This window comes from Gadus chalcogrammus, chromosome 15 (genome assembly GCF_026213295.1).
Source record: "Gadus chalcogrammus isolate NIFS_2021 chromosome 15, NIFS_Gcha_1.0, whole genome shotgun sequence".
In the NCBI taxonomy this organism is placed as follows: Eukaryota; Metazoa; Chordata; class Actinopteri; order Gadiformes; family Gadidae; genus Gadus; species Gadus chalcogrammus.
The window spans coordinates 7,068,934-7,095,381 of record NC_079426.1 but is presented as its reverse complement, the minus strand read 5'-3'; the positions used below and the strand labels follow the sequence as shown (position 1 = coordinate 7,095,381).

Below are 26,448 nucleotides of genomic sequence, written 5' to 3'. Positions count from 1 at the left end.
GAAGGCAGAGGAAGTGGTGAGCAGAGGTTCATGGCGTCTGTTCACCACCGCTGAGGAGGGCGTCGGAGACGTTTGGTTTATATAGCAGCAGGACAAAAGATGGATCTTTTAGAATTGGCATTGGCAAAAGATGCTTTTTAAATTATTATCTCTATTGGCAACTTTAATATTTTCTGCATATGTTTGTATTCATATCAGCATATTGTTACTTTATTTGTATTGGCATACGTTAACTTGGAATTATTAAGACTTATGTTAACCACACTGCAAGCATTGGCATCGAAAGTCTAACGGTCTTTTCATGTTTAATTTGTGAGCTCATTAGGGATTCCTTCTATCACAAGTAGAAATTGCAATGTAGATTACTTGGAATTTAGAAGTGATGTGTTTTTGCATGATTCTACTATAGTATATGCCCTAAATTCTACACTCGTAGTCTACATGCTGCTCTATGTGTACACTCTACGTACTGCTCTATGTATGCACTCTATATTCTGCTCTATGCATTCAGTTTGTATTCTTCTATTCGTTAGACACTGTACACAATGTGATTCCCTTCTTGCCAGGCTGTGATCTCTGCTTCGACACCACACCTGCTGAATATCTCACCTTCTGACATGCACACACGCACACATGCACACACACACTTAATTCACAAAAAAAAAACAGTAATTAAACTAAGTGTGAGATGTATCGGAGGTCTGATCTCAAAGGGTTATGTTGTTCCAAGGTAGATGTTGACACCCTCTCCCCTTACCTCACCTCACCTCCCTCTCCCCTCCCCTGACCCCCTTCTCTCCTCTCCCCTCCCCTCATCTCACTTCCCCTCTCCTCTCCTCCCCTCTTCTCTCCTCCCCTCCTCCCTCCCCCCTCCTCCCCTCCTCCCTCCCCCTCTCTGGAGTGATGGATCCTCTCAGGTGGCCATCTGGTGTCTGTTCAGCCACCAGTCACCTGCTGGAGGCCTTGCACCTGATGTCATCATACTTGATTAATATTTCACCAGCTTGTTACGGTATTAAATAACCACATCACAGTCCTGCCAACGTAGTGCTCCACCCCCCCCTCCCCAATACCCCATGGGGTCTAGCAGCCCATCCCTGAGTGGGGGGTCCTTTATAGAGTTGTGGAGACAGGAAGTCGTGGTCGCTCGAACTGTTGTTTCTGAACGACCTTGGGATGGGGAGGATGAGGAGAGCAGATGGTCGGGGTCAGGCGTCATGGTAACCACCCTAACCTCGCCGTGCTGTGCGCCTGCGTGCTCCGCCGCGCCTCCTGCACCTTGGCCAGCCTCTGCTCTGGCTCCTCCTCCTCGTTCTTGCCCTCATTCTCCTTTAATGCTCTCCTGCTCCCCTTCGTCCTCTGTCACTTCGCTCTCTTCCTCTTCCTCCTCTTCACTGTTCCTCCTCTTTCTTCTTCCTCCTATTTGCTCTCTTCCTCTCCTTCCTCCTCTCTCACCCTCCCCTCCTCCTCAGCTTTTTCTCCTATCATGGAGGAGCTAGCTAGTGTGTTTAGCATGCAGTCACTCTCCAGCTTCTGCAAAATACTCAAGACTCACGTGTTCATAGTTCAGCTAGACTGCATTGCCTCCCCCCTTACCCCCCCCCCCTCTCTGCCCCCCTCCCCCTCTCCACACTCATTGTATGTCGTACGTCCTTGCACTTGATTATAATACTTGGCATTGTAGAGTATTATCCTAGCTATCTTTCTTGTGTACGGGGAATGGGTTAACCTAGAAATTGTAAGTGCTTGGCCCTTGGTTCTATGAACATCCTTATTGTACCGACTGCGTAAATTGTTCTTTCTCTTTCTTCTGACATATGTAATTATTTTAAGTTGCTTTGGATAAATACGTCTGCTAAACACCCTAAATGTCAACGTACACTACCATGAGTGTTATGTGTCCCTAGCATGTGTCTGTACACCACCATCCTGCTTTTATTCCTGTTGGGAAGGGGCTATTTTCTCTTTGCGGCTCCCTGATAATCCAAACACGTTCAGGGTTTTTGTTAGCTTGTTGTTTTTGGCCAAAGAGGAATCGTGTTTAGCATGGGCATCTTATTATCTCCTCTGCCTCCGTGTGCAAGGCGTATAAAACATGGCAGGGGTTGGAGAGGACTGGAGACTGAACCTAATCAATATTAACCACCAGCAGAAGCCCTCGCTCTTTGAAGGTAACTGCAGAGTTTTGGCCCAAATTGGATGGAGAGCGCTGTGTTAATGGGATCGGCCAAACGGGGCTGAATTAGAGCAGGAAATAGAATGGATGCCCGGAGGTGATGAACAAGTGAAGGGACTGAACAACACAGGACAAGATGGCTTGCATAGGGATTAAATCATGGCTATTATCATACTGAGAGTGATTATAACTCCTGTTCATTATCATACAAATGTATTAACTTACATTATCACGCAGAATGATTAACTTGTTAACTTATTTATTGCCATACAGGCTGATTATCATTTCATTCTCATACAGATTGATCAACTCTTGTTCATTATCATACAGGCTGATTATCTGGTCATTATCATACAGACTGATTAACACTTCATTATCATGCAGACCACTGATTACCTCTTGACTGTCACACAGTATTTTACAGTGGTTATTTGTTCATTATCCCTTTATGGGTTAAAAATATAAAGTGGTTATTTACTCATTATCACATGTTCTGGGTTTAAAGTGGTTATCTGTTCATTATCGTACGACTTGATAATTCCATGTTAAAGTATGTTCATTAATGTGTTCATTATCATGCTAAAGTGTTACCCCTAGTCTGCCTCGAGCCGCTGTATGGGTTTGTGATTCTGATGCTGTTGGTGGAAACGACCACAGAAAAAAACCCATGTATCTCCTTCGTCTCTCACTCTTAGTATCGTCTCTCACTCTTAGTATCACCCGTCTAGCGAGCTCCGATGGACTCCTACCTCTGGTGGTGTCGACTTCCTTTGTTGTCTGAAATTACCTTTAAACCGAGAGGTGAATCTGGGGTGTCTGGTTGCTTTCGTCTGCAGAACCCATTCTTGAAATGAATTCAGGGAAACCTTTTTTTTTTTTTTGCAATAAAAGAACGGAGAGGTCTGAAAAATAGTGAAAGTTTAAGGTCTGAAGAAACGTTTATATTCTGACTGTAATGGATCCGCTATGAATATGAATGAGTCCCTCTCTGAGGAACATCCACTCTGTGCGAATGGAACTCGAACCGTTCAACACATCCATCTTAGTTTGGGTTTCATTCCCCCAAAGGATTTATTAGACGCCGTGTTAAGCACAGTAAAGTCGAACGTTTTAGGGAAAGGTACCTTTTAGTTTCTGAGGACTCGCAGTTGCTGTGCAGAACAGTAAATAGAGCAGTGTGTCAGCTAGTGGTGGCTGGGTGTTCAACACTCTGCTGATCACTGATCTAGCTGATCACCAACCCTGCTGAACACTAACACTGATCAATCACCCTCCTGATCAATCATCATGCTGATCATTAACCCTGCACTAATCCTCTCCCTGGTAGCTCTGAACATCTTAAACGTTAAAAGCACCTAAAAACACCTTTCAAATGGGACTTAAAAGTGTTTAGTGAAGCGCTTGGAGCAGATCAGGAACCGATGAGTCATTCAGCTGAAAATGGTTTTCCATCTGAACTGATTGATCTACCGCAGGTCTGGCTACTCGCAGCTTCAGAGATGCAGTTATTATGATTACTTTTATGTTTCAGTTTACTGATGATTGGCATTCACTACATTTAACTTTACACACGTTAGCAGCAGCCACTGCAGAAAAGGCAGTCACCTCCTCCTCAGTTAGACGAACCAGTTCCCAAAGCTGCAGGCAGTATGGGCTGGAACATCACCACACGTATTCCATGTCCTCCAACCCTCATTAGTCACCAGCGCACTCCCTGTGCAGGCTCTCTGCCAATCAGATTACACCTTAAACAAACAACACCACGCGCCGGCCACAGACACGGAGCATGACGCAGCCCCGGCCGCCACAGGCTGCCTTTACTGAGCCACCGACTGAGACTCAGACAGGAGCACCAGGCCTGCCTCTCCCCAGCTGGGGACCCAGTCCTTCTCCTGTCCCTCCTACTGCTCCCTCTCCTCCTGCTCCGGCTGCTGCTGCTCCTCCTCCCCCTGCTGCTCCTCATCCTCCTCCTGCAGTCCATCCTGCTCCTCATGCTCCTCCTGCTCCTCCTCCTGCTCCTCTTCCCTCCTGCTCCTCCTTCTCCTCTTCACTCTGCTCCCTCTCCTCCTCCTCCTCCTGCTCCCCCTCCTCCTCCTGCTCCTCTGCCTCCTCATGCTCCTCCTCCTCCTCCTCATGCTCCTGCTCCTCCTCCTCCTCATGCTGCTCCTCCTCCTCCTGCTCCTGCCCATCCACCTCCTGCCGTCCATCCAACTCCTCCGGCTCCTGCTGCTGCTGCTGCTCCTCCTCCTCTTCCCTCTGCTCCTTCTCCTTGTCCTGCTCTTCCGTGGGCTGTAGATCCTCCTCTAATTATCACCCTGGAATAACGGGCATCCCAGCAGCTTTTTAAATCAAGATAATGGTCCTCTGGGTGCCATGGCGACGGAAACTGAATCATGGGAAGTAAACCCTGCGAAGCCCCCACGCGTCATGTGACCCTCAGATGGCAGTGGTCCGGTTCTTTCCAATCTTATGTCTCTCTCTGTCTCTCTCTCTGTCTGTCTCTCCTTCTGACTTTCTCTCTGGCTGACTCCATCTCTCACTTTTTGAGTGTCTTTCTATGAGAGTCTGTCTTTCTCGCTCTTGCTCTCGCTCTCTCTCTCTCCGACCCACTGTCTCTCCCACTCTCATTGCTTATTGATAAAGTCTTGTTGAGGGGGGAAGGCACTAGAACAAATACACACACATGCGTGGCCAGGGCTACACTACACACGCGCGCGGTCAGGGGTAAACTACACACACCCGCTGGAGCGACAACAAACAAAAACAGGTCGTCCTCCTCTTTACTTGGACTCACTTAACACACGTAAGCCTTCTTGTTTCTCACTCGCTCTTCCCTTCATCTTCTGCCTTCTCCTGCCAAGACACACAGAAGACCCCCCCCCCCCCCCAGCACTGCTCGCTCTCGAACCAGAGTGGAAACTCTCTCTCGCTGTCTCTCTCCCCCTCGCTGTCTCCCTGTGTCTCTCTGCCTTAATTCTCTCTTTTCCGTCGTGCCCTGAGGTTTTTTCATTGGCAGGGAAGAAAAGGTTGAGTCTGACACAGAGCTTGGCTTCGGAAAACACACACTCACACACACACACACAAACACACCCACACACGCACACGCACGCGACTGATAATCTGCTTCAATTAAGTGCGGAGGGTTTGGGCAGAACTATGGCGGGGTGCTTGGAGGATTAGTTGAACACACACACCACTCTGCCCGCCTGCTTCAGCTCCTCCCTGTCCTCATGAATACAGATTCACCAGACGCTGGTGTAACTCGACTGTGTATTCATATCCACTTCTGAACAGAGCACGCATAACTTGAATGAATTAGAGTTTCCTCGAGCCTAAGGCCATGAGGACAGAGACTTAAGGCTTCGCTTGACCTTGAACTGGGTTGAACTCTGCATTGGATTGGCTGCAGAACATGAGTGTGATTGGCTGGTTTGTTTTGTGGTTCCCAGGCCTTACTGAACACTCAGAACAAGCTGAGGTCCCTGGTTCCCAACTTCACTTTCAACCTGGGCTTTTCCGGGAAGTTCTTCCACACAGGTGAGTGGGTCCTGGCTGAGCCCCCTGACACAGCACACACCACAATCAGTTATTCATAATTTTGACTTTTCATAATAACACATTTTCTTATGCTTTTTTCACATAAAGTATGAGCGTGTGTTTAACCCAGAAATAACAATTTTAGTCCATATCTATAGGGAGGGGGATGAGTGGGAGGGGGTTAGGGTGAGTGAGCGATTTAGGGTGAGTGGGAAGGGTTTAGGGTGAGTGGTAGGGGTTAGGGCAAACAATTTGTGAGGGTCATGTTTTAAATTTTATGTTAATCTTACAGATTTATGTAAATAGTCCTGAAATGATTTCAGGTACATGTCATTAAAGCTGCACTATATGACATTTTTACTGTGGAATATATCTGAAATAACGAGGGCATTATCCTCCATTGTTTTAATCTTCCCTCTTTTCGCCTCTGGTGGAGTTGAAGCCTTAGTTAAAAATGGTACATAGTACCAGATTTGAAGTTGTCAAGTATGAACAAAAAAATGTTATTCTTTGCTCCCTACTGGCTAAACTGCATAGCAGTCACATGGAAAAGTACGGAGACTCTGACAGTGAATCATTGGCTCAAAAGTCTCTCCAACTGTAGTTTTAGAAAAATGTACATATGCCTCCAAGGGGAAAATAAAAAAATTCTTTAAAGTGTGAGGACAATATATGGTATTCCTTTCAGCCACCAAGCCAGGGGTTTGCTTGGTGCTTAGATTGCCATTTCTGATGCCAGTGCAATATTTCCAAGCATATCTTCTGTATAGAAAATGTTATTATTATTTGCTTGTACTTTGTTTGTTATTTGTTTAATATGTGAATAATTGTATTTGTCTGTGTGTTGTAAAATTTGAAAACTCAATAAATATATTTCTCCAAAAAAAAAAAAGGTACACAGTGCAGCTTTAAGGAGCAGGTAGGGGTCGGCGGTCACCTTGATCTAGGGTGCCCTCATGTCGGGAGGGTGTGTCTAACCTATTCCCCTGCCGCCCAGGGACGGACGAGGAGGACGAGGGCGACGACATGCTACTGAAGCACCGGCGGGAGCTGTGGTGGTTCCCCCACATGTGGAGCCACATGCAGCCCCACCTGTTCCACAACGTCACCGTGCTGGCAGAGCAGATGAGGCTCAACATGCTGTTCGCCCAGGTGAGGGCGGGTGTGGTATATTAGAGGTGTGTGTGTGTGTGTGTGTGTGTGTGTGTGTGTGTGTGTGTGTGTGTGTGTGTGTGTGTGTGTGTGTGTGTGTGTGTGTGTGTGTGTGTGTGTGTGTGTGTGTGTGTGTGTGTGTGTGTTTTAATAGGGTTGTGCGTGTTGTAAGTTAGAGCTGTGCAGTTTGTGTGTGTTGGGTGGTACACTAGAGGTGTGTGTTTGTGTCTGTGGTATACTAGGGTTCTGCAGGGTGGGTGTGTGTGTGTGTGTGTGTGTGTGTGTGTGTGTGTGTGTGTGTGTGTTTTAATAGGGTTGTGCGTGTTGTAAGTTAGAGCTGTGCAGTTTGTGTGTGTTGGGTGGTACACTAGAGGTGTGTGTTTGCGTCTGTGGTATACTAGGGTTCTGGTGTGTGTGTGTGTGTGTGTGTGTGTGTGTGTGTGTGTGTGTGTGTGTGTGGGTGTGTGTGTGTGTGTGTGTGTGTGTGTGTGTGTGTGTGTGTGTGTGTGTGTGTGTGTGTGTGTGTGTGTGTGTGTGTGTGCGCGTGCGTGCGATACTACAGTTCACACCCTGTGTGTGTGGTATATTGGCGTTGTGCAGTGTTCAGAGTAGCGCCAGCTGTGATGAAGAACCCCACCCTCTAGATACCCATGATGCAACAGCAATTTACCTTCTGCTCTGCACCTCGGATGATTATGCTAGAGAGTGTGTGCCCACAATCACCTTCACTGCCACAATGCCAACCTCACAATATTGGGCCCATGAGGTGTGTGTAATGTGTGTGGTTTTCCCTGGGTGAGTGATAGGCACACAACTTGTATTTTGTATTTTTATTTTGGGGAAAAGTTTTCTTATTAAGGATTTGGTTTTCACAAAGAGGGAGGGGAGAACGATTGTAGAGGGAGGTCGAGAGAGAGAGGGGCAGGGAGAGAGGCAGGGAGAGGTAGAGAGAGGCAGGGAGAGGTAGAGAGAGGCGAGAAGATGCAGAGTTTAATGATCCTTGAAGCTTGGCTCCTAACCCACCCAAATCCTCTGAACAAACCACCACATCTCCCCTGCTCTGTCCTTATTCAAACACACACACACGGATACACACGTATACACACACACACACACACACACACACACACACACACACACACACACACACACACACACACACACACACACACACACACACACACACACACACACACACACACAGGTAGACGCGTAGACAGGTAGAGGTTGAATAATAGATAGGCCAGTGGTGCGTTAAAGATGCAAGACTGATGGAAAAGTGCTTTATTTGTCTGTCTGGACAGAGATGAATGTGTTGTCCTGGCTGGCTAATTCAAACCAGTGGTGGAGCTCTACTGCCCCCCAGTGGAGGGTTTTAATTTAGCATCTACATCTTCTTTCTTTGTCATGTTTGCATTGATTCTGTCATAATTTTAATGATCCATCTTCTTTCATTTATTTTCCTATTTGTCTCCCCTCTACCCCTCTCTACCCCTCCCCTCTTCCTCCCTCTATCCCTCCCCTCTTCCTCCCTCTATCCCTCCCCTCTCCCCTCTCTATTCCTCCCCTCTTCCTCCCTCTATCCCTCCCCTCTTCCTCCCTTTATTCATCGTCCCCTCTTCCTCCCTCTATCCCTCCCCTCTTCCTCCCTTTATTCATCGTCCCCTCTTCCTCCCTCTATCCCTCCCCTCTTCCTCCCTCTATCCCTCCCCTCTTCCTCCCTCTATTCCTCCCCTCTTCCTCTCTCTATTCCTCCCCTCTTCCTCCCTCTATTCCTCCCCTCTTCATCCCTCTATCCCTCCTCTCTTCCTCCCTCTATCCCTCACCTCTTCATCCCTCTATCCCTCCTCTCTTCCTCCCTCTATCCCTCCTCTCTTCCTCCCTCTATGCCTTCCCCCTCTCTTCCTCCCTCTCTCTGCCCTCCCCCGTCTCCAGGAGCACGGGATCCCCACTGACATGGGCTACGCGGTGGCGCCCCACCACTCGGGGGTGTACCCGGTCCACAGCCAGCTGTACGAGGCCTGGAAGACGGTGTGGGCCATCCAGGTCACCAGCACCGAGGAGTACCCCCACCTGCGACCCGCGCGCTACCGCCGCGGCTTCATCCACAGCGGCATACAGGTCGGCCCCACTGGAATCCACCCTACAGTTACACTGGATCTACACTGGATCTACACTGGATCCACACTAGAGCTACACTGGATCTACACTGGATCTACACTGGATCCACCCTAGAGCTACACTGGAGCTACACTGGAGCTACACTAGAGCTACACTAGAGCTACACTGGATCCACACTGGATCCACACTACGGCTACACTAGAGCTACACTGGAGCTACACTAGAGCTACACTGGATCCACACTACAGCTACACTAGAGCTACACTGGAGCTACACTAGAGCTACACTGGATCTACACTAGAGCTACACTAGAGCTACACTGGAGCTACACTAGAGCTACACTAGAGCTACACTGGATCAACACTACAGCTACACTAGAGCTACACTGGATCTACACTAGAGCTACACTGGATCAACACTACAGCTACACTGGAGCTACACTAGAGCTACACTGGATCAACACTACAGCTACACTGGAGCTACACTAGAGCTACACTGGATCAACACTACAGCTACACTGGAGCTACACTACAGCTACACTGGATCTACACAACTACCACTATCTACACTAGAGCTACACTAGATCTACGCTCTACTAGAAATGTCTGCAGTGGTGCTCGGCGGTGGAGAGACGGCATGGCTACCTTTTAGTTTTTTATATTTTTATTTATTTCTAAAGTGTTGGTGTATACCTACATTTATACATTATATTCTATTTCATATTCAACACACGCATTCATTCACACTCACACCAGTGTGTTGCTGATCAAATCGCTTATTAAAGATGCTGAATCTATTTTTATCAATAATAGACGGATGTGCAGTTTCCCCGGTGTTAGAAAGACGTTGTTGCCCCTTGTGCTAAGTGTGTGTGTGTGTGTGTGTGTGTGTGTGTGTGTGTGTGTAGGTGCTGCCCCGCCAGACGTGCGGTCTGTTCACACACACCATCTTCTACAACGAGTACCCCGGGGGGTCCAAGGAGCTGGACAAGAGCATCAGGGGTGGCGAGCTCTTCCTCACTGTGCTCCTCAACCCGGTAACACACACAAACACACACAAACTATACCGCACACGCACGCTTTACACACACAAATGATATACACACAAACACAAACTATATACACACACACACACACACACACACACACACACACACTCTTTGCCCTATACACACAGCGATACAAGCCCAGCGCCTGACGGAAGAGTAGTGGTATTGATCGCTCCACGTTGTGAACCCTCACTACACCACCAGACCAGCCGCTCGCTAGAGGCTCCTCGGCTGGCTGGGTGGGCTGCGACCACCCTGCTCCTCGTGTATTGATCAGAGATGTGTGAAGATGTGATCCAGCCGGAGGAGAGATGATATGGATTGTTGATAAATGATACATTTGGATGGATAGAGATGTATTTGAGCCCCCTTCCATCCCCGCCGTCCCCTCATGTTTCTACGGTTCTTGGTATTTTATTGGCTTAGCCTTTCATGGAACTTTGTTGTTTCCTTTGTTGAGTTTTTAATCCACTTCGGCGATCATAAATATTTAAACTCCATGCCAACGCAGCTCTTTCGAGTTGGATTGGATACATGGAGGATGGATGGTTATTTAGATGGAGGGATGAATAGACAGATGGATGGTTGGAGCTTTAATGGATTGCTAAATATAATGGATGGCTGAATAGATAATAAATGGATGCCTGGCTGCCCTGGACAAAGGGATGCAGGGATGGATGTAAAGGGGTGGATGTAGGGATCCGTGTCATAGAGGAGTACAGACAGGTTACTATCAATGATCGAAGCAGGGAGAGCAGGTCAATCAGTAACCTAGACTGCAGTCCACACACACTCGGATAACGGCACATGATCACAACTCTGATATCTTTATTGACATTTTATTATTGAGTAAGTGTAGAAACAACATGTATGTATTTAGACGGATGGGTATCCATGTTTAGATATATCATTGAGTTTCAGTAACAAGAACCTAGTTTAAAACATCAGAATGGCATCGGTGCATTTGAGACCAACACCTTTTCCTCCTCTCCACCCTCCAGATCAGCATCTTCATGACCCACCTGTCCAACTACGGCAACGACCGGCTGGGCCTGTACACCTTCGAGTCCCTGGTGAAGTTTGTCCAGTGCTGGACCAACCTCAGGCTGCAGACCCTGCCCCCCATCCAGCTGGCCGAGAAGTACTTCCAGATCTTCCCCCAGGAACGGGATCCTCTGTGGCAGGTCAGGACCGGGTCCACGCCCCACCGGGTTTAAGGCAGACGGGTCGGAGGGGTCTATATAGTATATGTTTAGAATATGGATATGTATGTATTAGTTGTATGTATTTGCTGACTAAGTGATATGTCTCGGTAACTACTATTAATCACCCAGTGTGGCACAATATGCCATATCATATCATGCCGCACTGGGTGATTAATCGCTTTTATCCAAATCGACTTACAATAAGTACATTTGTAAAAAGAAACAGAAACAACAATATATCACTGTCGGTACATAATGGATGTTCATAGAACCACTTTATCACAATCGCTAGGTTAACCCAATCCCCGTTGTAACAAGGATAGCTAGAATAAGATGCTACGCAATGCTAAGTACTATTTTAAGTGCAAGGACGTACAACATACAGTAAGTGCCTAGCTGAGTCCTTAATGTGTCATTTGCCAGGTTCACTGGGATATTGTGCGTGGATATATCAGGGTTAAGTAATGTGTGGAAGCAGAACCACAGAGATGTATAATGTTGGGGTTGCAAACGTTTCCAGACCTGAACATAGGGTTCTGGTTCCCATAAGGCTCTGTACAGGTCCTGATCAGGTGTGTTTGTATTGTGTCTCCTCTCCAGAACCCGTGTCATGACAAGAGACACAAAGACATCTGGTCCAAGGAGAAGACCTGCGACAGACTCCCCAAGTTCCTCGTCATCGGGCCCCAGAAAACAGGCAAGGCTCTCTCCGATGCCCGTCTGTCGGGGCATTAACCTTACTGCACTATTTTCATAATTCATAGAGAGGTCAGGACTCTGCAGGGCTGGTGTGTTCCACACTCACCATGGTTTCAATCAGAACTTGTGTTTTAAATGACCCGATGGCCACCACCAGAAATAACATTACAATGCTGCTGCTGATATGAAGTAAATTTACTTAAGGGGGTTCCAAATAATGCAATGTGTTGATTGAATAAATAAATAAATACATTTGTAACAGTCAGGAAAGCATTTCCTCAAACTGACATTCCTGGAGAAAGTACTCTTACACAACGTTATTTCAAAGATGGACTCAACCACAGAAGTGAAGCAACAGGGGACTCAGAATGGAGCCTTGCGGTACGCCACCTTAAATTGAGACTGAATGTGTTTCAACAGGCACCACGGCCCTCCACTCGTTCCTGAGCCTCCACCCAGCCATTACCAGCTCCTTCCCCAGCCCCGTCACTTTTGAGGAGATCCAGTTCTTCAGCGGGCCAAACTACGACAACGGCATCGACTGGTGAGGGCTCAACCGTACGCTGAGCACTCAGAACCAGCTCAATATATGTAGTTACTGGAACTTTAAGGTCCATATCCACGTTAACTCAATACAGGTACAACACTGTACAGACAAAACTCTCATTATTCACCACAGGTCTTATTGGAACTGTTTCCACAGACGAGCCAAGACTCACAGCAACTCTTGAATCCAATACATTGTATCGAATGACATCGTCAATAAAGTTTTTAGACGTCTTATTTGATCTAGATTGAAGCGAACCCAACGCCCATCATTGGATGATTTATTATCTGTAACATCTGAGGTTGGGGTGGATCTCCACATTTAAGAAGGCCTCCTCAGCGTCTTCATGTCCGTGTTCCCCTCCTCCCCCTCAGGTACATGGACTTCTTCCCCTTCCCCTCCAACGTCAGCACGGACTTCATGTTCGAGAAGAGCGCCAACTACTTCGACACGGAGCTGGTGCCCAAGCGGGCCGCCGCCCTGCTGCCCAGAGCCAAGATCCTGGCCGTGCTCATCAGCCCCTCGGACCGGGCCTACTCCTGGTACCAGGTCAGACCCAGATCCAGAACCAGTAGAGAGACAGGGCCGCACACACGTTACAAAGTAGGTAGAGGTATCTGCGGTTGAACGAGAGCTCTCCGATAAAGGGGAACCCCGCAGACAGTGTAGCGTTGGGGTTATCCAGTGTTTGACTCCCAGCCTGAGGGTTCTGGGTTCAATCCCTGATGTCCACAGTCTGCCTGTAGGCAGCCCTGAGCAACACGCCCCCTACTCCTAACTGCTCCTCAATTGCACGTATCAGTAAAATATGAGTCACTGATATCCACTTTTTGCTAAGTTGTAGCAAGTAAGGATGTTCATAGAACCAAGTGCCAAGCAGTAACAATCACTGGGTTAACCCTTTCCCGTATATAACAAAGATAGCTAGGATAAGATGCTACAAGGCTAGGTACTATTTTTAAATGCCAGTACAACATACAATAAGTGAGTACATTAAGTGGCAGCGGCAGGGCTTTCGACTTCGTGGGGACCGCGCGGTTCTCTTTGAGTGGAGCTCCAGTCCTCCTCTCGGAGTGGGTGCAGCAGAGCAGAGATGAAGTGGTGAGGAGGAGATTTAACATGCAGCGTCCGTGAGGAGGGCCGGGACCCCAGGAGGTGCGGTTCACACAAGTGATTAAACAGAATCGTTCATTAGGTAATTTCCCCACTAATCAGCCAATCTGCCTTTTAGAGCAGTCACAACTCGGGGCCGCACAGCTGGGAGCAGACCTGTTGCTATGGTGATGTATCATCACCCAGCCAAGCGCAGGATCCCGTCCTTTAATTACAGGATGAACACGGGGGCTGATGAGACGCTGACTGTATAGACATAGACCGACAGAACTGCACTCCATCCAGACCTACATGTATAGACCTACACTGCATAGACCTACGCTGTTAAGATCTACATGTATGGAACAATGCTGTATGACTTGCATGTTCTGTAGTGCGTATGTTTGTTCTGTAGTGTGTGTGTGTGTGTGTGTGTGTGTGTGTGTGTGTGTGTGTGTGTGTGTGTGTGTGTGTGTGTGTGTGTGTGTGTGTGTGTGTGTGTGTGTGTGTGTGTGTGTGTGTGTGTGTGTGTGTTCTGTGGTGGGTGTGTTTGTAGTATGTGTGTGTTCTGTCTACATGTACGTTTAGTAGTGTGTGTGTGTGTGTGTGTGCGTTCAGAAGTGTGAATGCAGTGTGTGTGTTCTGTAGTGTGTGTATGTTCAGTACTGTGGTCTAAGGTGTGTTTCTCTGGGGTCCTCAGCACCAAAGGGCGCACCGCGACCCGGCCGCCCTGAACAACACCTTCCACGCGGTGGTGACGGCCGGCCCCCAGGGGCCCCGCGACGTCCTGGCCCTGCAGAGACGCTGCCTGAGGCCCGGGACCTACGCAGCACACCTGGAGCGCTGGCTGCAGCACTACCAGCCCAGCCAGGTGAGCCCCGCCCTCTGACACGCCCATAGGCCACGCCCATTCTGGTCACGCCCGGTCTGGTCCCTCACCTTGGGGGAGGCGGGACCGGAAATGAGCCAGGAGCCGGACAGTTAACCTTTCTCTAATTCTCCCGGCGCATTTCACCCACGAAGAGCTGAAAAATTAAGACTCCAATGATCGCTCTTAAAACGCTCCTACTTTAGCTCCGCTGCCGTCGGCGTCGCCCACGGTAACAGCGCTGACGTCTGCCATGTTGTCGTCTTCGGTGGTTCGTCCAGAACCTCTCAGCTGGCAGAACCATTAACGAGGAAATGAGCTGAAACGGTTCCGAGAGGAGCGGAGACGCCTCGACATCACAACCACTCAACCTTTCAGGGGACGTGATATCACTCATGCTGATGAAGCCATTCAGGGTGGAGAGCTTGGCGGCACGTCCCTCTGCGGGGCCATTCATTTCTGTACTGTTTTGTGGGGAAATCCACGTTCTGATAAAGGTCTGTTTCCAGCCTTGTTGGTCAGCCATGTTCCTGACCCAGTCTAGTCACTGGTCAGGGAGTTCAACCCCCAGAGAGAAGATGCTGGGTTCGATGCCCCGCAAAAACGACTTAAGCTTGACTGAATTCACTGCAAGTGGTTTGGATGAAAGCGTGACAAGAGAGTGTCTCTGTCTCTTGATGCACCGACTAGTGTCTGTCTGTCTGTCTCTCTGTCTGTCTGTCTGTAGATGAACTTGACTAGATGGTGTCTCTCTGTCTGTAGATGCACTGACTAGTTAGCCTCGGTAGCCCCGCCCATTCTTCCGGCAAATTGAGTTCGCCCCCTGCACATGGGTCTGGAGAAGAGCAATGCATTTCTTTCTGCTTCCGATGCGTTTTTGCGGGAGCCAACCACATAGCTGGCTTTTCCCGTTGGCACGCTATTGGCTGGTTTAACACAATGGCGACAGGGAAGCGAAGGCACGCAGCCAATCGTGTGCAGAGTCAGTTGAACTGGGCCCGTTGATCACGCCTCTTGTGCTGAAGAAAATGACGGCAGCTTCTCCAGACCAAGCCAATCTATGATTGGCTTGGTCTGGGGAAGCTGCCGTCATTTTCTGGTAATAGCCGGGCTACCGACTAGTGTCTGTCTGTCTGTCTGTCTGTGTAGATGCACTGACGAGTGTCTGTCTCTCTGTCTGCACATGACTGATGTCCCTCTGTCTGTCTGTAGATGCACATGGTGGATGGCTCTCTGCTACGCTCCAACCCTGCCCTGGTGATGGAGGCCATTCAGAGGTTCTTGGGGATCAGCCCCACCTTCAACTACACCCAGGCCCTGGTGTAAGTTACTACACATTTACACTAATACTACTACAACCCCACCTTTGGCTACACACAGGCCCTGGTGTAAGTTACTACACATGTACACTAGTACTACTACAACCCCAGCTTCAACTACACCCAGGCCCTGGTGTAAGTTACTACACATGTACACTAGTACTACTACAACCCCAGCTTCAACTACACCCAGGCCCTGGTGTAAGTTACTACACATTTACACTAGTACTACTACAACCCCACCTTCAACTTCACCCAGGCCCTGGTGTAAGTTACTACACATGTACACTAGTACTACTACAACCCCACCTTCGACTACACCCAGGCTCTGGATGTAGTGAAGTAGTGCTAGTACACATATATACTAGTACTACTTCTCTTACGATTCTTGTTCTACTCTAAGTGTTTCTCTGTCATGTTAGTAACCTGTCTCTCTCTCTCTCTCTCTCTCTCTCTCTCTCTCTCTCTCTCTCTCTCTCTCTCTCCTCTCTCTCTCTCTCTCTCTCTCTCTCTCTCTCTCTCTCTCTCTCTCTCTCTCTCTCTCTCTCTCTCTCTCTCTCTCTCTCTCTCTCTCTCTCTCTCTCTCTCTCTCTCTCTCTCTCTCTCTCTCCTCTCTCTCTCTCTCTCTCTCTCTCTCGCTCTCTCTCTCTCTCAGGTTCGATGAGACCAAGGGCTTCTGGTGTCAGAAGACGGAGGGCGGCCGGCCCAAGTGTCTGGGGAAGAGCAAGGGGAGGAAGTACCCCGAGATGAACGCTGAGGTACTCGCTGTTTAATATAGTATCATTTAATATAATACCTAATAGTATTTAATGAAGTATCCGGAGGTAGTACTTTCAGTATTTATTGTGGTAGTTATTATTTAATGTGCTTGTAGTCTCTGATATTCAAAATTAATTGACCAAAGCAGTTCTGTGCAGATCCACTCATCTGTTATTGTGCGTGTGTGTGTGTGTGCGTCCCTGTATGTGTGGGGGCAGACGCGAGCCTTCCTGGCAGAGTACTACCGAGAACACAACACAGAACTCCTCCGGCTGCTGAACCGGCTCGGCCAATCACAGCCCGGCTGGCTGAGGGAAGAGCTCCAGGGGACCAGTAGAAGCTGAGGGGGCCCCCAGGCCACGCCCCCATCCTGCCCAGACCCACAGGAGCCGCGGGCCCCCGCCGGGCCCCGGCCGTGGGAACGCACACAGACCCGGACTTTCGCCGTTTGTGACTCCAAACAACAATAACCACAACAGGAAGTTCAACATTGGACTTTTATTGTGAAGGACAGGACAGGCTCCTCCCGTTACCAAGTTGACTGTCCCTCTTCATAGGAAAGGAAAGAAGGGGGGGGACTGGGCTGAAGAAGAGGAGGAGCCACGAGGATGAGGACGGCTCTTCGTCTAAAAACATTTCCTGTCTGTTAGCAAAATAAAAGCGCAGCAGCGGCGTCTTAAGCAGCCTTACCCGCAGGAAGTCCTGCCACGCGGACGCAGCGACTGTCAAAGTAACAGCGCGCCTCTCCAGGAGATTGATTGTAAAGCCTATGTACATTTAGTTTATTTTATTTTTGAAACCGGCTGCTGTGTGTTGCGGGAGGGGGGGGGGGGGGGGGGGTGTAAGGGGATGTGGGGGAACTTAAGGAACAGACTTAATCAAGACGGTTTCCACACTTAACCTCCCGCTGAAACCCCTCAAACAAAGGCAGCATTAGTTTTTTATTTGAGTTTTCTATGACATACGGCCAGTGGTACGTTCTATATTCAGACTCGCAGCGCCTCGGTCTCATGTGGTCATAAGAGAGGGGGTGAACTGATGAACTCATTACTGTACAGCGAGCCACTTAGCTCCGAGAGAGAAGAAGAGGAGAGGGGAATGTCTCCTTCTCCTCCGAGAGAGCAGAGGAGAGGTGGATGTCTCCTACTCCTCAGAGAGAGGAGAGGAGATAAGGGAAGGAGACAGGAGAGGAGATAAGGGAAGGAGACAGGAGAGGGGAGGTGGATGTCTCCTTCCAGAACCCTTACTGTTGCCGTTCCGGATCCTCACTATACAGAAACCTACAGTTTTATTTTTTTATGTTCAGTGCAGAGGAAGTGATGTCAGAGGGAGCCTCGAGTGAGAGCGGGAACGGACTCGAACCGTGAAGCTGCTGTTCTCTCCTCCTGTCCTCGTTTTATACAGACGTGGTAACAGGCCCAGCCCATCACTGTATCAAGATAATAAACACATAGAGGTTGGAAATACCGCACGCCTCGTCTCTGCCTTCTTTACGCAATTTATGAACACAACTGAAAAAGTTACAGAATATTATTTTAATATTTTCCCCATTTTCACACCGAGATTATAACAATGAAAGATGATATAAGATATGTTTTATTTGTCACAGACAAAGTCACTCGTGTACAGCTAGAAGTGAAATGCTTACTTTGACTGCAAAGTATGAGTTAATTTACTAGTACATAAAAAAAAAAAGAATATAAATTAATGGAGCACATTAAAATTTAAATTGAATCCTGGAATGTGAAACTTCATATAAAGGTACGGATTACAGTACTGAAGAGTTGAATAGGAGGCAGCATATGGTTAAAGTGACTTAATCGTGATGATTACTGCTAACAGCTCATGAAAACCCAAAATGTATCTCTGGAAATAATCTATATAATATATCGGGGTACGGGGTACACGAGGCTGCTCACAATATCCTCAGGGGCCCCGTTCATCCTAAGGGGGGCGGGGTCTCTGCTTCTGCCCAATAACTCCCCGAACTAATCGTGCGAGGGAAGAGATGCCCTTGTCTGGTCAGAAATAGGAACGATGTAACATCTTAATTGGCTCATACAGCCGCAGTCGGATGTTTTTCAAAGATCTCAGGGAGCATCCTGAATTCACGTTTCCATTATTCACATCCACGTCTCCGCGTCTGGATGGAGATTCAGGCTGACGGATCCGGCTGGTGTGTTCTCATCTTCCTCCTTCTTGGTGCATTACCTCCTCGCAGTGCGCCCTGCGATCCAATTACTGGTCCAATATAACCGAGGGGATTGAGTATGGAGTAGAGACTCCTCGGCTCTGTAAAAGCACCACGCAACAGTTCTCAGTCTGCACCGTCGATCACAACGTGACGGATGAGGTCGATTTTTCTCTGCGCTCCACGCCCTCCATCACAGAGATCTACAAACCTGCATTTATAGGTTTGGGTTTTTAGTTCAATGTACCGCTGAGATATTACTTTTCTGGTTTCTTATTTGATTATAAGGAGGATAGAGGATTCGAAGAACACTCCTCTGGAACAGGTTGTGTTTCGTTGCACTGTAACTCCCCTTGAGCGTTAGTGTTCATGGTGTGCTCTGCTGGCATCTAGTGATGAAACCTGGTATAAAGTGGACATGCCCACAGCTGTGCTTACATCACTATGTTTACATCAAAGTCACGGATTACACAGGTTTAACTTTAGAACACGCTGTTCAACTATATCTCGGACTTGGTTTGAACTGTTCGATCAAACCACTCTTCGATATGATTATAACATCCGATTCAAACAGGACAGTGAATTCGGTTCAGTGATGCAGACGTAGACCTACACAAAACCACAGCAAAAAGACAATAAATGAGCTATAAAGATCCGGGATCATTCATCGGATTAAAGTACTGTTGCAGTTTATCCGTCATTTTTTTTCCTTTTTTTAAATGATATTTTTTTTTTATCAACTACATATCCTGTATCTGACAGTAAAGATTTAAACTAAAAATAATGAGCAGGTATCCAATTATGTTTTTATCAAATTATTTATTCAGATAAATAGAAAATAAAGTTGCTTTTTATTCATAATTTATTTATATTGCATTATTATGTCAATATTACATATGTTTGAAGTATGATGTATGCGAAGTATGAAATCTTTTAATATCAAATGAGTTCACCAGACTAGTTCTGCTCAGCTCCTGATGGATGGATCACGGAACGTTTAACATCTGATGTTCAGAGGAGGCTTCCAGCCGAAGTGTTTTACAGCACACATTCTTAGCATGGATGGGATTTGAACCTCTAACCCAGGCGTTGGTAATGCCTTGCTCTACAGAATCCAAACCCTTAACCTTTACATGAGCTAGACAGGGAATTGAACCTTACCCTGGCAGTGTCAATGCCTTGCTCTAAAAGTTGAGCTACACTGGCAATGGAACCCCTAACCCTAGCAGTGTTAATGCAGTGTTACCACACACAGATACACACTCTGAATTCGAGCAGCCTTAGCTTTAATCCACGCACAGCTGGTCCCCCCCCCCCCCCCCCCCCCCCCACTGTAGCTGTGATCCGTATCTCTCTTTCTCTCCTCTCTTTCTCTCTCGATCTCTCTCGATCTCTCCCTCTCTCTCCCTCTCTCCCTCTCTCTGTCTCTCTCCCTCATTCTCTCTGTCTCTATCTCTCACTGTCTCTCTCGCTCACTCACTCTCTCTCCTTTCTCTGTCTCTGTCCCTCATTCTCTCTCTCTCTCGGTTTCTCTCCCTAATTCTCCCTCTCTCTCAGTCACTCATACACTCAGTCTCAGTCTATCAGTCTATCAGTCTCTCTCTCTCTCTCTCTCTCTCTCTCTCTCTCCCTGTCTCTCCCTGTCTTACTACTTTACTCTATTTTTTTTAATTAAGTGTGTTATAATGTAACGTAACATTACAGATCAGTACTTCTGCTCCCGTTGTACCCAGGATGTTGAGACCAAAAGTAATTAGAAGAACGCTCCATTACCGGGTAATGAGTGGGGTCTTTAGGGGCTAATTGTTGCTCCCAGGGTGATCCTCAACAATACAGGCTTTGTAAACATCGCATTATCTCAGTCAGACACACACACACACAGACACATATATACACACACAAACACACACACATACACGCATAGAAACCCACATGCATACACACACACACACACTGACACACACACCCACAAACATATATATACACACACGCACACGCAGACACACACGCAGACATACACACTTACACACACACACTTACACACACACAAACACACACACTGACACACACACAGCATCGCTCAGTATTCACCGGCACCCATCCGTTGCCATAGCGCTTGGGGGGGGGGGGGGGGGTAGGGGGGGGCTGTGGTTCCACGGAGCGTCTCGTCAGGAACCCGCCTGCTCGTTAGCTCAGGTCGGCTAACACAACAACAGCCCCCCCTCAGACGGGAGGAGATGAGAGGGTGAGGGGCAGGGGGTGAGAGGGTGAGGTTGAGTTGAAGGGAGACGGTGAGAGTGGGAGGAGAGGGAAGGGTGAGGAGCACAGGTGAGAGGGTGAAGAGATCGGGGGGGAGAGGGTTAAGAGGGGAAAGGGTGAGGAGGGGGAGCATGAATGGAGTGAGTAGAGTGGAAAAATGTAAGAGGGTGAGGCGGGATCGGGAGGAATGAAGTGAAACATTCATTTCTCTGTGTTAGTGTGGTTTAGTGTTGTGTCATAGTCCACAGAACCTGGTATGAAATGAATACATGTAATATCATGTTCATTGTATGTTGCCATTCACCACCACCCATCCGCACCACACACGCACGCACACACACACACACACACACACACACACACACACACACACACACACACACACACACACATCTGTACACACATCCACACTTACAGACACAAGCACTGACACCCACACACACACAAACACAAGTACATACACACATCAGACTGATATAGAGGAGGCACATACATACATACATGCATAGAAGCACGCACACACACCCACACCCACACACGTACACACACACACCCACACAAAACCACAGTCAACAGGGTTGCAGTTTCCATAGCAACAGAAGCAGAGTGATAGGGGAGTGGTGTTGGGTCTGATGCATCATGCATGTCTGTCAGGGAGGACCAGGACGGGAGCAGGGTGGAGACCGAGAGGGGAGAGAGCTTGACGGATGAACGGAAGGAGAGCTCCTTCTCCTCTTCCTGGAAAAAAAATTCATTCATACATTTCCTTCTCGTCCAGACCCCTCCCTTGCCCCCACCCTCCACCCTCCACGTCTCTCTCTCTCTCTCTCTCTCTCTCTCTCTCTCTCTCTCTCTCTCTCTCTCTCTCTCTCTCTCTCTCCCTTCCCCAGGTGCACCGCCATGTTGGCGCCTTGCTCTCCTCTCGGTACTCCTCCCACCCTCCCTCCCCTCCTCTGCCTCTCCATCCAATCCTCTTGAGTCATCTACCCCTCTCCCCCTCTCTCTCTCTCTCTCTCTCTCTCTCGCCCTCTCTCTCCCTGCTGCTCTGTCACACACACACACACACTCTCACAGAGGGACACACACACACTCCTGTGGTGGTCGGGATGTGATCGCGCTCCTGCCTGCCGTCGATGATCACATGGAGCCGCGGGATTACCAGACGCCGCCGCCAACTCCACGACACGGTGGGTGAGGTGGGAGATAGAGAGAGGGAGAGAGAGGGAGAGGGGAAAGGAGAGAGGAGAGAGAATTACGTAGGCTAACAGTGGGAGGGTGAAGGGAGGCACAGGGGAGAGACGTGGACCAAAAGGAGAGAGAGACCTTCGAAAGAGAGACAGAGAGAGAGGGAGGGAGAGAGAGGGAGAGAGGAAGTGAGGGATGGAGAAAGAGAGAGGGAGAGAGGTAGAAGGAGGGAGAGGGAGGAAGAGAGGGATGGAGAGGGGGAGGGGGAGAGGGAGAGAGGGAAGGGGTCACCTGTAGAAAGGTGTGAAGGTAGGTTTACTGGGCGCCTCTCTCCCTTCTCTAACGCTGGAGAATCAAACGCTTCGGTTCATCTCATCGTTTCTTCCTCCCTTTCCTCCCCTCCAGCAGTCCTCGCTCCCCAGCCGACGGACCAGGAGAGGAGGTGCCAGGAGTAGAGCAGAGGACAGAGGAAGCAGCAGGAGTAACCAGGAGGCACCAGGACGAGAGAGGAGGCACCAGGAGTAACCAGGGGGCACCAGGAGGAGAGAGGTAAACAACAACCCCCCCCCATCCCATCTCTCTGACCCTCATGTTCGTGCATGCGTATTTGCATGTTTGTGTGTGTGTGTGTGTGTGTGTGTGTGTGTGTGTGTGTGTGTGTGTGTGTGTGTGTGTGTGTGTGTGTGTGTGTGTGTGTGATGTGTGGTAGCGTCATCTTGTGTTTGTGTGTGATGTGTGAATGTGTCATCTTGTGTGGGTGCGTGGGTGTGTGTGTGTGTGTGTGTTTGTGTGTGTGTGATGTGTGGTTGTATCATGTTGTGTGTGTGTGTGTGTGATGTGTGGTTGTGTCATCTTGTGTGTGTGTTTGTGTGCATGTGTTTGTGTGTGTGTGAGTGAGTGTGTGTTTGTGTGTGTTTGATATGTGGTTGTGTTATCTTGTTTGGGTGTGTGTGTGTGTTTGTGTGATGTCTCATTCTATGTGTGTGTGTGTGTGATGTGTGGTTGTGATATCTTGTGTGTGCCTGTGTGTGTGTGTTCTTCTGTGGTGGGGGGGTGTTTGTCTGCTTCCTGCTGTGCCTATTTCATCGCCCGGATATTTTTAGTTCAAGAGGTTGGAGGAGAGGAGACAAACTAGGCAGAGGGAGAGAGAGAGAGAGAGAGATAGAGAAACCATACACCACCTGTTCTCTCTCTATATCTCTCTCTATTCCTCTCTCTCTCATGCTCTCTCTATCTCTCTCTCTCTCTCTCTCTCTCTCTCTCTCTCTCTCTCTCTCTCTCTCTCTCTCTCTCTCTCTCTCTCTCTCTCTTCTCTCTCTCCCTTCATCTTCTCCCTCCATCTTCTCTTCCTCTCTCTCTCTCTCTCTCTCTCTCTCTCTCTCTCTCTCTCTCTCTCTCTCCCATTTCTACCCCACTGCGTTCAGGGTTTTTTCCACCTGATCTATTATTGGCGTGTAATTCTACATCCTGTTTCCTATGGCGTCAGGTATTTGGCAAAACAGCTGCCTTGCTCAGAAAGAGGAGTTGAACCTGCGTCACTTTTTTTTCTCATCCCATTCCTGACTCTGAATGGAATTAGAGAGAGTGTGAGAGAGAGAAAGAGAGAGAGAGAGAGAGAGAGAGAGAGAGAGAGAGAGAGAGAGAGAGAGAGAGAGAGAGAGAGAGAGAGAGAGAGAGAGAGAGAGAGAGATATGAGAGAGAGTGAGAGAGATGGGAAGATGGAGGGAGGAGAGAACATTGAGGCAGGGAACAGCTTCAGTAATGACCCCAAACAGTTTCGGGGTCATTACAGATGGTTTCCACGGTGATGTGAGATGAAAGCTGTCGGTTGGGTAAAAACGTGGAGCAAGATGCCTGCCGGGCTGAGACACGCCACGCCATCTGGCTCGGCCCCGCGGCCGGGGGGAGGAATTCTTGGCGTTTTTTTTCTTCTGACGCACATGTGATCGTCTTGGGCTGATCTAAGTGGACGTGTCCTGCAGCCTGTTGCTGGACACGGCTCAAAGGGAAGTACCTCAAAGGGATGTGAGATTGTGTTGAAATGAAATCTGGAGCCTGAACCGGTCTCTCCGTTTGACACGGCGCTGATAAGAGGGAAACCAGCCAGTCTGAATTAATGTCACTAGTGACATCACAACCGATGGCCATCACGTTGCCTCCAGGGTGCCATGAATTGGGATCATTGGTTCCCTTTGCAAGGTGCTGAACCACCGATAATACCTTTGTATGTATGTATATATATATATATATAGTTAAAGATAGTATATATTTATATATATATATATAATCTTTAACTACGGAAAATCACTGGCCAGCAGCAGCCTGTTGCTGCGGTGTCATCATCCGAGTAGACATTGAGTAGAGTTCAGCATTTCAGTAGATATAAACCAAGTTGTATATGATGTGCTGACAGAGTTACCCATATCACGAGCAAATAACTTCTGCTCTCCACAAACTCCTGCCTAAACTGAAGGAAGTCAAATGAATACAGAAGTGATCCAAAGCTTTTCGTTTCTATTGTATCATGTTTTCGTGTTATATGAAATTCCCCACTTCAATTGTGTTCAGCCACACCTAATCTCATCACTGTAATCTCCGTAATCCCACCCCGAGCCCCGTGGTGGGTGTCAAACGCTTCATAATCCTCCCTCCCACATGAGGAGGACTCGGGGATCCCAGCTGATGATGTCTTGCAGACTATATTTCCTAGACTCATCCGTCTGTAATCTGTGCTTTAAGCACAGCTGTATACATTGTATCTAAATAACTCCTCCAGCGCGACTGTTGTCTGAGATCACTCACTAAAACCCTTCCTCTCTCCACCTCAGACCCCGGTGATGGAGGTGAGCGGTGGGCCGGCGTCTGAACTCCACCCCACAGGAACCGCCCTCCCCGCCGAGGCCCTCCGGCCCGGTCCCCAGGCCCCGGCAAACCACGATGGAGCGGACCCCCCCGCCCACACCCTTCACCACGCGGGCCTGGTCCCGGGCTCCCGGGAGCCCCTGAAGGAGGACTCGGTTGGAGGTCCTGGTTCTGTGGTGCAGCCTTGTGCTCAAGTCGCTCCCTCACACAGGTCCCCAGCCGGACCCCTGCTGCACCCCAGTGCCGGACCGGGGACCCCGGTGACTCCCCGGGTGGGAGCCGAGACACACACCTCGTCACACCTCCACCAGGGACACACGATTTGGGCCAATAACGGGCTGCATGTGGGTGGAGGCGGTGGCAGTGGCGGTGGTGGTGGAGGCAGTGTTGTAGGTGGTGGAGGCAGTGGCGGTGGTGGTGGTGGTGGTGGAGGTGACGTTGGCAACATCCTCCAGAGCCTGCAGCCGGTCCAGAGGAGTCCCTGTGAGACCGCCCAGGTGGAGGTGTGTGGCCACTCCCCTCAGGACCCCGCCTACCATGCCCAGAAGGCCCAGGGCCAGGTGGTGGTCGCCTGCAAGCCGTCCCCCCGCCTGCAGCGCTGCGAGCTCCTGACCGCCGCCTACCACCACCACGACTCCGGGGGTTGCCCCGCCCAGCTGCTCCAGGGGGGGCACGCCCACCTGTGCGCCCCAGAGGACTGCGTCGCGGTCAACAACCACCACCACCACCACCACCTCCACCACCTCCATCAGCAGCAGCAGCAGCAGCAGCAGCAACACTGCGAGGAGACGATCCGCTACGGGTCCTACGCGAACCACGGGGTCCTCGAGGACGGCTTCCCGGCCTGCTGCCACGCCCAGCCGCTCCTCGGCCCCGCCCAGCTGCCCCTCTGCCTGGCCGACGTCGAGGGGGGCTGTCAGTACCAGGCGGGGGTGGCGGCCCACCCGGAGACCCCACTCCTGGCCCTCCCGCGCCTCGTATCGTCCGTCAGCGAGACGGGCCTGGACGCCACGCGCCTGCTGGGCTGCTGCAGCCTCAGCTGCTCCTGGGCCCGCCCCTTCCCCCCCGGGGGCGGGGGCTTCCACGCCTGGACGGAGGAGCGCCAACGCTCCACCTCCCGCCCCATCAGCCCCGTCGCTGCCGCCAACGCCAATGCCAACCCCCCCAAGACCGCCGCCGCCCTCCGGGACGCGGGCACCATGACGGCCCCCCGGGAGTTGAGGGACGTGGGGGTGCAGACCAGCCTCCCCGGCCACGCCCACGTCTTCCCCCAGGTGTGTCTGATGGAGGAGGGGGCGGGCGGGGCCGAGGGCCCCCCGGACTGGGGGGAGGGTCCCGGCAGCGGCGGGGGTCTCGACGCCAAGCGGGGCTCCCTGAAGTCGCCGGTGAAGGAGGTGAAGTGGGACGCGGAAGGCATGACCTGGGAGG

General features: G+C 49.6%; 1 protein-coding gene and 1 long non-coding RNA gene across 4 annotated transcripts in view; both read left to right on the top strand.

Annotated features, from left to right (window-relative positions):
* Positions 1-17,336, top strand: part of ndst2a (N-deacetylase/N-sulfotransferase (heparan glucosaminyl) 2a) — a 78,729-nt gene extending 61,393 nt beyond the window's left edge. For all 3 annotated transcript variants that reach the window (XM_056608932.1, XM_056608933.1, XM_056608935.1), the window contains 12 exons: positions 5,626-5,713; positions 6,711-6,865; positions 8,801-8,986; positions 9,894-10,022; positions 11,036-11,218; positions 11,840-11,936; positions 12,359-12,482; positions 12,860-13,034; positions 14,278-14,448; positions 15,658-15,767; positions 16,420-16,522; positions 16,742-17,336. In XM_056608932.1, coding sequence (XP_056464907.1) covers positions 5,626-5,713; positions 6,711-6,865; positions 8,801-8,986; positions 9,894-10,022; positions 11,036-11,218; positions 11,840-11,936; positions 12,359-12,482; positions 12,860-13,034; positions 14,278-14,448; positions 15,658-15,767; positions 16,420-16,522; positions 16,742-16,867 — 1,647 coding nt within the window. In that variant the 3' untranslated portion in view covers positions 16,868-17,336. The remainder of the gene's footprint in view (positions 1-5,625; positions 5,714-6,710; positions 6,866-8,800; positions 8,987-9,893; positions 10,023-11,035; positions 11,219-11,839; positions 11,937-12,358; positions 12,483-12,859; positions 13,035-14,277; positions 14,449-15,657; positions 15,768-16,419; positions 16,523-16,741) is intronic.
* Positions 17,337-22,073: 4,737 nt separating this feature from the next.
* On the top strand, positions 22,074-25,121 carry LOC130404200 (uncharacterized). The gene is made up of 3 exons (XR_008904210.1): positions 22,074-22,160; positions 22,564-22,707; positions 24,987-25,121. It is a non-coding gene; the product is annotated as an uncharacterized LOC130404200 (long non-coding RNA).
* Positions 25,122-26,448: the final 1,327 nt, after the last annotated feature.